The sequence below is a fragment of the Styela clava genome, chromosome 3 (assembly GCF_964204865.1).
Source record: "Styela clava chromosome 3, kaStyClav1.hap1.2, whole genome shotgun sequence".
In the NCBI taxonomy this organism is placed as follows: domain Eukaryota; kingdom Metazoa; phylum Chordata; class Ascidiacea; order Stolidobranchia; family Styelidae; genus Styela; species Styela clava.
In genome coordinates this window covers 12,644,677-12,657,798 of record NC_135252.1, presented here as the reverse complement: position 1 = coordinate 12,657,798, position 13,122 = coordinate 12,644,677, and the positions used below count along the sequence as shown (strand labels likewise).

Below are 13,122 nucleotides of genomic sequence, written 5' to 3'. Positions count from 1 at the left end.
ACGCAACAGAAATCTCGTTATCCGCTGAAAGAGTTTTTTTTTTTAATCGCGAAGAATGTTGCACAAATATTTCTGATTCCAATTTGGAACCCCTCTCCCTCTTAAGAATCCTGGCTGCGCTCCTGCTTATAAATTATGTCATTTCTGAATTCCGCCTCTTTGCCATATTTCGAGGCTATACTGTTGTCAAATTTTATTAAAGCTGTTATTGCTTCTTTGAACAATTACAAAATCAGTATTTTGAAAAGTAATAGAATAACACGCGGAGCCTCTAGGTTCCTCCCGCGGAGCCCTGGGGCTCCGTACGGAGCATTTTGAGAACCTATGCTGTAGTGTAGAGTGTGAGACGTAGTTTTGTAATGGGAACGACAGGTCACAGGCGGATACGATATTAAAGGTAATTTGAAAGGTAATGTAGTGTTTTGAGACTGGACATGTTCAAAGAAAGAATTATAACACTTATAGTTTTCAAATTTTGTGTCGTTATTTAATTGATTGAAATAAATTATTGGACACAAACCGGGATCCAACATCGAATATGCGAACAAAATATGAACTTATGATTATGAACTACTGCAGGTAACTATGAGCAGCATTGTGATTAGTGGAAAAATCACAATTACCAAGCAAGATACGTTTTTTGCTGTCAAATCGAATCTCAGAATTTTTACAATCTGCCGTGTTAATTTAACCTTTCTTAGTTTGAATTATTTTTTGTTTGTCCGGAGAGTCTCAGCCTCCCAACACCGCTTGATATTACACGTGGTTTGCTCACTGAAGCATATGAATTTATTCTATTTCGTCATGTGTTGATAAATTGTAAACAAGAAATCGCCTCTGGCGGAAAAGATTGACCTGCGGCTTTGGCGATCGGTAGGCTATTTTTGGTTAGTTATTTTAAGCTCAGGGATTTCTCAGTCTACGCTTATTTAATTCGTAATTCTCAAGATATCGGTATCATCAATTGCATATTTTTGCACTGCTGAATACCTAACCCACGAAAATCTGAAAATGGCGGATGCGGAAGTTGGAAAACCGGTCTTGGGGTAAGTGACCAGGAAATACTGGGATATGCAAATACATCAGATGTGCTAAGTAAAATAGTGTTGGTATGGTACTTTTAAAGAATTGAAGAAGGAATTGGAAAATCTTGAACTTAATTTAAGAAGAATAATTTTGCTGTTTTGATTTGTATGCACATCCTGACATCTGTCAGTCTGTTAAAAGACTCTTTAACAGGGGTGGGCAACTTCTCTAGTCGGCAGGCCAGATGTGGGAAAATAAAGTCCTTGGTGGGCCGGATTATAACATGAATAGTATTCAATATCTTAATCACATATTTCAGCATTTATTCGCTACAATGGCACACTATACAAATCGGGTGACATTGTCCCGTTTCAGAGAAACCCATTTTACAGATGATCAGACACCCCTCCTTTGGGAGACGTCTGGACATTGTTGTCTCTCAATATCGGTAATAATACATTATAATGAAGTTGCGCAAAATACTACAAAAAAAGCACAATCTAGTACTGTCATCATTGAATTCCTTGGGAAAAAATAATCCGATTTATCGAAGAAAAAATCTTTGCGGGCCATATGTTGCTCACCCCTGCTCTTGAACATGTGAATATCTGAGCTTAGGGCTTTGGGGTAGTGTAGGTATCGGGTTGCTATCCCACGGCCTTATACAGTTATATCAATATGATATACAAGTATATCGCCGGATGAGAACAGAAGGGGCCTAAGTCACATTTTTGCAAAATTCACTTTTTTTCAATATTTTGGGGTTTTGAGCCATGCTCTACAAGGTGGTGGTCTTGAAATCCTGAATTTCTCAATAATAAAAATTTTAGCTGGACTTAGGACTGTAAAAGTTAAAAACAGAATGGGCCTAAGTCCAGCTAAAATTTTTAATATTATGAAATTCAGAATTTCAAGACCACCACCTTGTAGAGCATGGCTCAAAACCCTAAAATACTGAAAAAAGCTAATCCCAAGTTTCAATATGATGGTAATGAACATCATGAATGAAATGTCCGAAACTTACATCCCTAAAAATTTCTTCAGTGCAACTTAGGCCTATGTCACCTTGTTTTACCTTGCATCCCATACAAAAAAATTCAGAAGTTGTTGAGAACAGAATGGGCCAAAGTCCATTATGGGGTTAAAAAAGCAGGAAGGAATTGAAGCTGAAGTGCCAAAAAATATGGATTACAAAGATATTCACATCCACATTAAAATAACCAGAGCTCAGGTCTTTACTAAGTGTGAATATCTAGAAATTCAAAAATAAAAAGATTCCAAATTGTTTTTTGCGTTTTTCTCAAAACTCAAAATTGTGACTTAGGCCTGTTCTGTTCTCACCCGGCGATATGATGTAACTATCCATAAAATTAACGATAACCCTAATATCATGTAGATTGTGAATGTATCCTGTTTATTGATGAACTTGAACATTATATTATTAAAGACGAAAACCTATCTTCAGCTATAAAATCACTATAATTCATTCTTGACCAAAATATTCAAAATATTTGTTGTCAAAGTTTACAGCTTTAATCCCCTGATGTTGAGATTTTTTCATCTCAAATTATGATCTAAATCTAAGGTAATTGGAATACGTAATGATCCAATTTGCTTGAGGTTTTGTATTTTTTGTCTTGTCATCTTTCAGTCCTGATGGCAATCCAACATCAAAAAAAGCATTGAAAAAGCAACAGAAAGAAGCAGAAAAGGCTGCTAAGAAGGCTCAGCGTAAAGCTGAATTAGACGCAGAACAACAAGCAAACCAACAAGAAGATGTTTCTAAAGAATTTTATGGAGATATGAAAATGATACAATCAACTGAAAAATTAGGTATCTATATAATATTTTTGTAAAGGAAAGGGTATATGAATACCATGACCAAATACCTTGGTCTGCAATATTCTTGGCCAATGAAATTTGCTTTAACTTGTTGGTCTGCACTCTGCAATATTTGAAGGGTTTACATCCCTCTTCCTTTTTTAGCATTGCCCAAATATTTCAATATCATAATTGAAAAAGCTAATTCGGGAGTTTCAAGATAAAAGGATAGGATAGGATTTTTATAAATATCTCGGGGAGAAGAAAACCAATAAGGCTCATTCATATGGCATACCATGACATCTCGTCCAGTTACCATTCCATGTCGATGAAATTTCAATAGAGTTTTATTTGTAAATACTAAATATAATAAAAAATTGGTGCTCTTCAAGCTCATTTCTAATTATAGTCTGTAACAATATTCACCAAAGTATTTCAATAAAAAGTTGCAAAAGTTTAAAAATCAAAAATATACGGTTTTCTCATTTTTATCAAAGCTTTTTCAAGTTTTGTCTTTTTGGGTTAAAGCCTTTTCAATTGTTTTAACCAAAATCATTGAGATTTCACACAGTGGCATCATTTATTATATTTTTTGGTTCTAACCAACCTAATGCATAATTTCGTCTTTTAGATCGTGCGTTGGTTAGAGTTGGTGACATTGGACTGAAAGAAGCTGACCAATTGTTATGGTGTCGTGCACGCCTACATACATCACGTGCGACAGGCAAGCAATGCTTTGTCGTTTTACGTCAACAACAATTTACAATTCAGGGTTTATTAGCTGTTGGAGAAAACATTAGTAAACAAATGGTGAAATTTTGTGCAAAGTAAGTTGTATATTGCTGTACTTATTTACTCGACTGTATCTTCACTTATTAGTTTGTTGAGGTCAGCTTGAGTCATTGACTCGACTTGAGTTGTACAAGAGTAATTATCTATAAAGACGATAAGTGACTTGAGTTATTTGAATCAAATGACCCATACTCTGCCACCAGTGAGACTTAGCCTGGTGATTCGACTTCAGATGCAAACTTGACTCAAGACGCTGATCACCCGTGACTCGCAACTCGGGATTTAAGGACTTCTACCCACCACTGGTTATAAAGCACGAGTATATATGTGTTGTGAAGAATATTGTCTGAATTTTTTATAATTGTTGTGGCTCAATGCTATATATACTGTAAAGCAACATTTCTCTAGCTTCTCTCATTTCTGCTCTTTTTTTATGAAATTTCAGGCTAATTGTGACCTATTATTTTTCTTATTTTTGTCCTGCAAAAACATCAGAGCTTACTTCTCTAAACTGAGAAAATGTAAAATAAGAACAAGATAATAATGTCTCCATGAAGAGATCATGCCCTTTGTACCTTCTTACTGCTTTTTCGCTAGAAAAGCACCCCCTGCTTCTGATCTAAAACAAGCAATGTGCCATTATGTCCATTATTTCTTACTTACCTTTCAGTGTCACAAAAGAAAGCATAGTCGATGTTCAAGGGTTTGTTCGTAAAGTTGATACCAAGATTGAAAGTTGCACTCAACAGGATGTTGAACTTCATATTAAACAAGTACGATAATGATTTGAGATTCAGTTTAAAATTAGCTGTGATACACATAGGAATAAACTCAGAAATTTGTTAATACTTTGGAAGAATAAGATTTCCATTATATGGGATGATAGATAGCGTTTCAGTATTATATTTGTATCACTAGTCAGAAGTTTGATTTTAACTGTTGTCAGTTGAATAATCTGTCTGTATACATCGAGTGTAACTTGAACTAAAAAGAATCCAGCCCAGAGATTTGTTTGGAGCATGGGTTCACAAACTTTTTAAGTGGCACCCACTTTTTAGAATTTGTCAAGTTTGCACCCCACCTCAAAAATACATTGATAACAATAAGCTACAAATAATAGATAGTAAGGCAAAAGTATGTGTTATTAAAACTCATTGAAATTATGTGGATGGAAATATTTTTAATTAGCTTCACGTCTCCTCAAAAAATTGTCTTCGCCCCTCTTGTGGGGCCGGCCCCACCGCTTGAGAACCACTGGTTAGACTGTGGAGGAAGTCTTCCCAAGAGAGGAATTTATTGTTTCAGGGAAGGATTTTTTATATGCATGAAATATCTCTTATATTCTTTACGTATTTACTGTCATACAAGATACAACTATTCAAACTGCACAAATGGAAACAGAGTAAGGGGATAGTAAGTAAAGGGGATGTATAGAATTTCAAAATAGGAAAAGGGGGGCATGTATTGAAAAGTTGGGAACCGCTTGGTTTAGACTTTAGACTGAATGTATGATAAAGTTATATTATACCTCGTTTGCTTCAATCTTTTATAATAAAACCATTTCTCAATTCACATTGCATCCAGATCTTTGTTGTAAGCAAATCAGCACCTCAACTACCTCTGCAAATAGAAGACGCTTCTCGTCCTGAACCAGAAGGAGAGGAAGATGATGGAAGAGCTCGTGTGAATCAAGATACAAGATTAGATAATAGGATTCTGGATTTAAGGGTAGGTTCCATATTACACTAGGACAGGGCTACTCAACTATTTTCACCGAAGGTCCGTTTACAAAATTTCAAAATTACAGGGGTCCGGACATTATTTTATTGAATAAACGAATGCATTATTAAATTAAATACAAGAGCAATGATTGGCTCACAAATATGGTCTAGAATGTCGCACATCGGTACCAGTACGGCAAACTGTATAGCCGTGTATGTACATAGTATCAAAATCATCTACAAAAACTCTAAAACGATGCTTATGCTGCATACGCGGTCCATATTGAATGGTCGAAAGGTCCGGATTCGGACCGCGGTCCGCCAATTGAGTAGCCCTGCACCAGGAGGCAATTAAGCATAAAATTTAAAAAAAATTCCAATTTAAAATTTTAATTTTTTATTGTATTGTTTTATACAATGCTTACTTGCATTGTTTACTTCGAGCAAGGCCCTTTACAAGCAGCCACTGATATCTATCGATAAATAAGGGGCTACTATCTTTAGAGGAACCGTAATCTTTCTGGTTCGTTATTGCCTGCCCAATTCAATACACCCTGTGGTGGGCATGGGATTTGAATCTGAGATGGTGTAACCTGCGATGCCAGCACTTTTAGATCTATTTCAAATTTACTTTATAAAAATCAACAGTTTTAAAGTGGCTACTTTTTTTTCTTTACAGACAACTACGAAGCAAGCCATATTTCGACTACAAGCAGGTGTTTGCAGGTTGTTTCGAAACACACTCACAGAAAGAGGTTTTGTGGAAATACATACTCCAAAAATTATCTCAGCTGCAAGTGAAGGTGGAGCCAACGTTTTTACGGTAATTCTAATTATCTTATATTTTATTGTTAAAACGATTCTTTAATAATGTGTGAATTTTTTTCCTATCTCGTGTCAACGTCACAAATGGATCATAATAAGTGGTCCCACTTCGTAGTGTTTAATTGGGTACTTACGAGATTGCTGACTGAAGTGCCTTTTCATATCAATGTAAAATGTAGACCGAATGGTCATTTCACGGTTAACCGGCCCATTCCAGTTAAAGGGCATAAATATTTTTTCTCAATCTTTCTTATTTTTATTTCTTTGTGCTCTTTTAACTGAATCACTAATAAAATTTGATTGATTGATTAGATTTTTTTTTGGACATCTCATATTTTTAGGTTTCATATTTCAAAAGCAACGCGTTTCTTGCACAAAGTCCGCAGCTTTATAAGCAAATGGCGATTGCAGCTGATTTTGAAAAAGTTTTTACAGTTGGAGCAGGTGAGGTATATGAATTTGCAATAAACTGTATTTCCAAAATATTTAACTCACTTGCTAATGCTAGGATACAGGGGTATAAAAAGCAGCTCTTTAGCAAATTCCTGTTATTGGTTCAATCCAATTCCAGGTACATTTCCCGCCGCATGTTCACTTAACGATGTAAGTATTTCTATTTGGCTTGGCACAACCATTTTTGCATTCCTAACCCCCACCTGGTTCTGTCATCCAAAGATTACGTCACTACGACCTCGCAATCACATCCAAGATCTTGCCAAAGTATAGCTACGATCGCCCGAAATGGCATCTTCGACAACAATAATAAACTCACTCACTAATGCCAGCGATCTCTCTCATATCGGGATCGATGAGACGAGAAAACGAAAGAAATAGCTTTTGGGTGATTGTCTGCGCGTCTTGGATGACAGTTAGTATAGTTTGGAGGGCCTATTGCGTTACTGTGATGCCGTAGTGACGTAATTTTTCAATGGCGTAGCCAATTCCCGGAGTCGCAATTCAAGTCGATCCTCTGTCATCAGAGTCTTGATCCGAGTATATCACTGAATTAGTTCTCTTTGGCGGTTAATTGATGACAAGTCAAAGAGTAATTCTTGTTTACAAAATTATCTTCAATTTGCCTTAATAAAACTTCCTAAATTATTTTTAATAAAAATTGCTATGTGATTGTCTTTGTGACTATACCAACTACCGAGCTAATGTCATTGCTTTAAAATTTTTAGTCTTCAGAGCAGAGGATTCCAACACTCACAGGCATTTGACGGAATTTGTCGGTCTGGATTTAGAAATGGCATTCAAGTACCATTATCATGAGGTCTTACAAACTATTGGAGATGTATTTGTCTCAATATTCAAAGGATTGAGAGATGAGTGAGTAGGCTGAGATCAAAACGGCGTTATATTTATCGGGTAATAATGTGTCAAAATGTCAACTTAAACTACTGTTCCATGACTAATTATGTTTCAAAATATTTATTCCTGGTCTGAAATGGTTTTAGTATGTTTAAATGACCTTGTATCTCTATTGATGCAATGAACTTGCATAGATAGAAATACTGTAATTCATTTTAAACTTCATTGCGGCACAAATAAAATTCTAATACAAATGATGGAAATTCAGGACTTTAATTTAGGGGGCATTGTAATAATACCTCAATATCAGTGAAAAATCACCATGGTATACTCTCTAATCGAGCTTCAAGCCTGTGAGCTTGTGATAATGAATGCCAGTACCATACTTGCTAGAGCATAGAATGAGTCCAAATATTATATTTTTCCCAGGATTGATTTTCAAATTTTTTTATACCTACAATTGCAATCATCACAAACAATTCTAATATACCCTCAATTTGAAAATTATCCGACTACCACATAGTTTTCCCAGACGATCATCTTGGTTTTCTGTTCCATCGATTTACGCAAGCTCAAATGTGAATACAAATCGCTTTCATGTTCTAGTCCAGGGTTCCTCAAACTATGCCCTCAGCGTGATTATGAGACCACAATGACTAGATTAAATTTAAGTACTCTGACTGTGAAACAAGTTTTCTCAAAATATTGAAACTTATTTTTGACAAAACTTTTCCCATTTCTGGTTCTATATTCATTATAATTTCTGTGACTTTTTTCTAAATTTTTTATATTATCAGATGTCAGACAGAAATTTCAACTGTTGGTAAACAATATCCAGCAGAGCCTTTCAAATTTCTTGACCCAGCTTTAATATTAGAATATAAAGAAGGTGTCAAGATGTTAGCAGAAGCCGGTGTGGAGATGGATGAAGAAGAAGATCTATCGTGAGAACTAATTTATTATTAGTTTATTATTATTAGAATGTATCTTATAAGAATGACAAGGGATTTATCTCAATTTGTATAAGTTATAATTTGTTCCTGATGATCAGAATTGTCATAATTAAAAAAACCAAGCCAGGTTTTATATGTTTGTTCCACAGTGGTTCTGTTTGGAGTTAGAAGTATATCTTAAAATAGATAAATTGTAAACATCGAAGCCTTCATGAACGTTGCTGACTCCAAACTGTGCGGACTAAACATACAACTTATGTATCTATAATAGATATCCTCTTACTATTTGCCAGAGGGCACATTTTCATGTACCTAAATGAGTTTATCCTTCCTATAGAAAACTACATTTCTAAAGTCTTTAGGACACACTTTGAATGTGTTTGCATTTACAAGTATTATTTCACATTAACCTTTGATTCCTTTTTAATATTCTGGTAGGTTTAATTAGAATGCTTGAAATATGTAAGGTGGTTTATATAATGTTCAGCATGTAATATCAATTTTTTTTTATCTCCAGCATGTATTTATGTATTTAATTATACTTATCAGCTATTTTCAAACCTGGCTGTACTGGTAGCCAGAAAAGGCTTGATTTGCGGGATATGTATCTAATTTGTTGTGGATGACCTTCAAAATTCTCTAAATCCGACATGTTCTGAATATATTTAATTTTTAGAACACCCAATGAAAAATTACTTGGACGTCTCGTTCGTGAGAAATATGATACAGATTTCTACATCCTAGATAAGTTTCCTCTTGCTGTCAGACCATTTTACACCATGCCTGATCCAAAGGATTCAGTGAGTAATGAGTATATTCTGTGTTAAATTGAGCTCAACATTCGAGAATAAATTGCAATGATTTTTAACATTGTATTTCTCCGTTTTTAGTGATAGTTGTTAACACTGCCCGTTTCTTTCTTTACATTGCTATTTCAAACTGAGCACTCGGAACATGTTTGCCATTATGCTTATCCTCCGCAGATTTCTGATTTGGTGTAAGGGGATTGCTCGTCATTGTAAGGTGGTCGGTTCACTGGTCAGTTGCGACTTTCTCCACCATCAAATCCACATATCTGAAATGAATAACTGGCCAACTATTCTCATATCCTCCGGACTAGAGGCCATGAGCCATATGACTAAGCCGTGGTATTGCCTTTTCTTTCCCTGGTATAAATATGAAAATCTGATGTAATCCCATGTATTTCATTAGTGGCAATAGTTATTTAACAATGGATAATATTTTATCGACCTATTTTTCAGAAATGGTCGAATTCATATGATATGTTTATGAGAGGAGAAGAAATCTTGTCTGGTGCCCAGAGAATTCATGATCCTGAGTTTTTGACTGAACGTGCCAAACATCATGGAATTGATCTGAATCAAATTAAATCCTATATTGATTCATTCAGATATGGATGTCCACCCCATGGAGGAGGAGGAATAGGTAGGTTCTCTCTTACTTGTGCTTGAAATTATATTCTATAGTTGCAACTTGCAGCAAGGGTTATGCATATCAACTGGTACTAGAAATATAGAGTTGCCTAAAGTTATTTATTTGTCAGGTTTTTTCTAGCATATAATGTTCAGCTTTTTATGGTTGTGTCATTTCGAAGGTGTTGCTTCTCTATATCCAGTATTGGTTTATGTCCTCATTATAGTTCATTTCACATTATGTGTGTGCACTGTTTATTTATTTTTAATGTGGTGAAGAATACCGCTGTTTGCCAGTTATGTAAGATCTACCATCCTCCTTTTTAAAATGGGCCAATGGTAAATCAGACGGCAGTCTGGGAATCAACTCATCCTGTGTAATGAACAGTCTGTGCTTAATTGGGAAAACAGTGACAATTTTTAACGTATTACAATGCATTACCCATTTTTGATGTTGTAACTTAAATGTCGCATGTATGAGTAGATGCATCTGAAACAGTTAACTGGCTAACTAAGCCCATACACGACATGGACTGGTAAGCAGATGAGGAGCCATGGTGTGCCAGTCGTCTTATCATCTTTCCTATCCCCTGGGATAAATATGTAAATCCTATTCTATAAGGCCTTGTTCGAAGGGTTGAGGTAAAATGTTTATTTTTTTTAACTAAATATTTTCTGGCTGTCACTAGAATTAAAAGTGTGGATACATGAGTAGGTTTACACACATGACTATATATTATAGACACACGGAAACTATGTTCTATTTGGCTTTTTGTCATTGTAATATGCCAAGACTTGTGCCTGCATATCGATCATATACTTCTTCACCTTAGTTATTATACATGTATGCTCCTGCATGCTTTTTTGGCATTCTAGTTTTGGTCTTTATTACATGTTTTTATTTTAGGTATGGAAAGAGTAACTATGTTGTATCTTGGACTCCACAATATACGTTCGTCATCGCTCTTCCCGCGTGATCCAAAACGCGTAACGCCATAGGATATGACACTCAACCTTATTTTGTGCTTGTTTCATTGAGAAGGTGACGTGCTATGGTGACGTCTGCACAAAGCAAAAAGTAGCTGAATAAAATTTAATATAACAAATTATGTGTATTTGTGGGTTTAACTACTAGATTTCTGACTCTTATTGCGTTGACGGCTCATTTTGGGCCATGATGCATGCTTATCATACAATACATAATATATTTGCCTGGAAAATATCATTTCGTTGTTTGCTTGCTAATATGGATGCTTTGTGAATGATAAATAATAGTAAATCAATTCATATGTGTATTTTGTTTTGACCGATATTCACCGAGAGGAAGGAACTTGCTCGCCTTGTGGTGGAATGACTTCCACTTGCGTTGCAGTTAAAGAGGCTTTGGAGGAAATTTTAAAGGCGTAGGCAATGGCCTAGGAGCATGGACCCAACAAAATAGTAATAAACTTTCGAATTTTAGCATGAATGAAATTGTGGATCTCTTGACTGGCACTTTTAGACATATTGTGTTCTAAATCCGATTCGAATTCGGTAGTTTTAAGGATATAACCTAAATGCCAGAGAATAATAAAAACGACTCCAATTTCTGAGAGTGCCCGTATCGGCAGTAATGATAAGAATTATATTCAGATTTTTTTTGCAGTATTTGAGGGCTTAGGAAAGGTAAGGGACTGAGATTAAGTTAAGGCTGTGATTCACCTCGTCGTAAATGCTAAAAGCAAGAGATTTGAATGCAAAATACAATTGTGCGTTCAATTTTTTATATCATCACGTAAAGTCTGGTTAATCTTGTGAATTTCATTGCGATTCTGTTGTGTGGCCGGACGTAATTCGCGCAAACTTGAACTTCGCAGCTTCGGTAAGTCAGATAGGCAATACGGTATCATAGGTTAGGAGAAATGTCAATAAGATTAACCACGGCCCTCAGCCCAGTTACAGAGCGAGTGTGGGGAAAACTTGTTGCCGTATTGCTGAATCGTAATGCATTGATTTAGATGGCGGAAAACTGACAGTAGCGAACAATCGAAAAGGATTGTTACCGCACATAAATAGCAATATGAGCTGCGTAATCAACGTACTGTTACGCATCGGAGCATAGCTATTTCAATTACAAGAATGGAAGGAAATTTTTCCAGATATTTCAAATATACATACACTTAACTTAGTATGTTACAGCCGATGCTTGCAATAGTAACGATGCAAGATATTTTTGCACACACTCAATCATTCGTTTCCTTTGTTATCTGCTCTCACATTCAACTATAAACCACGCAAATACGACATGCAGATAAAAGTGCTATGCCTACATGTCAGCTAAATACACATTTTAAATAAAATCTAAGAAAACATTTTTAGGAAATATATGCATAAACTCTTGGCTATCTCGACTGGGTTGTATTCCAATTGGCCTTGCTTAGTTACGGTATAGCGCTACGGAGCAATAATTACGGACATGTTAAGGGTCGCTTCAAGCTTTTATTCCAGCTTATCCGTCCTACACGTTGAAGTCAATTTTTATGTCTTTTTATTGTATCCAATAACGATGCGTGTTTTTAGATACTTTTGAGGTGCAATATTACGACAAATTGCGATCTACGAAACCATATTTCATTCAGCAACATTTTTGGTGCCGAATTTCATAGCTTGAGGCTAAGTTTGAAGCCTGCGAGCTTGAAATCTGAGCTGATGGCGAAATGCTAACTTTTGTATATTTTTTTTCTGAAAACACTGTGTTTAAGTGTAGCATGTGTGTGCAAGTTTAGAATCAGGATTCTTCATTATTTGCCCGATTGATCAGTATATAAAAACACGGCTGACTTCTTTTATTTAATCCGGTAACTGACTCGTTTGGTGATTTCAAAGTTACGAATACCTAATTCACTCTTAAAGTTTTCAGAAATCAGGAGTACTTCGCATGTGCCAAAAGATTTGTTATGATTATCGAGAATAATATTTTGCAGAGTCGCCAAAATTTAACGAAGTACGAAAGGGAGGTTTATTTTGTTAGGAAAATAGTTCTTCCGATATTCACAAACGGAGCGTGGCACAGACCAAAACATCATTGGCCACGAATATATTATTTTTTGATATGGTGTAAATATTTCAGCAATTATAGCTTTTTGATTCCTCAGTTCTCACGGCAATCAAGCTGCGAGTAGGTTTGTCAGTTGAGTTATGGCCATAGATGACACGCAACATACCTGCGCTACCACTTTATCTTATGTTTAGTCGCTGGTC

The 13,122-nt window shown here is 35.6% G+C and overlaps 1 protein-coding gene across 1 annotated transcript; it reads left to right on the top strand.

The window, feature by feature from the left end:
* Window positions 1–803: 803 nt before the first annotated feature.
* LOC120342518 (aspartate--tRNA ligase, cytoplasmic-like) lies at window positions 804–11,165 on the top strand. The gene is made up of 12 exons (XM_039411386.2): window positions 804–1,046; window positions 2,678–2,859; window positions 3,479–3,674; window positions 4,310–4,412; window positions 5,224–5,367; window positions 6,040–6,183; window positions 6,527–6,629; window positions 7,367–7,514; window positions 8,294–8,440; window positions 9,126–9,249; window positions 9,712–9,895; window positions 10,790–11,165. Exons 1-12 carry the CDS (start codon window positions 1,012–1,014, stop codon window positions 10,879–10,881), a joined length of 1,602 nt encoding a protein of 533 aa, XP_039267320.2. The 5' UTR covers window positions 804–1,011; the 3' UTR covers window positions 10,882–11,165.
* Window positions 11,166–13,122: the final 1,957 nt, after the last annotated feature.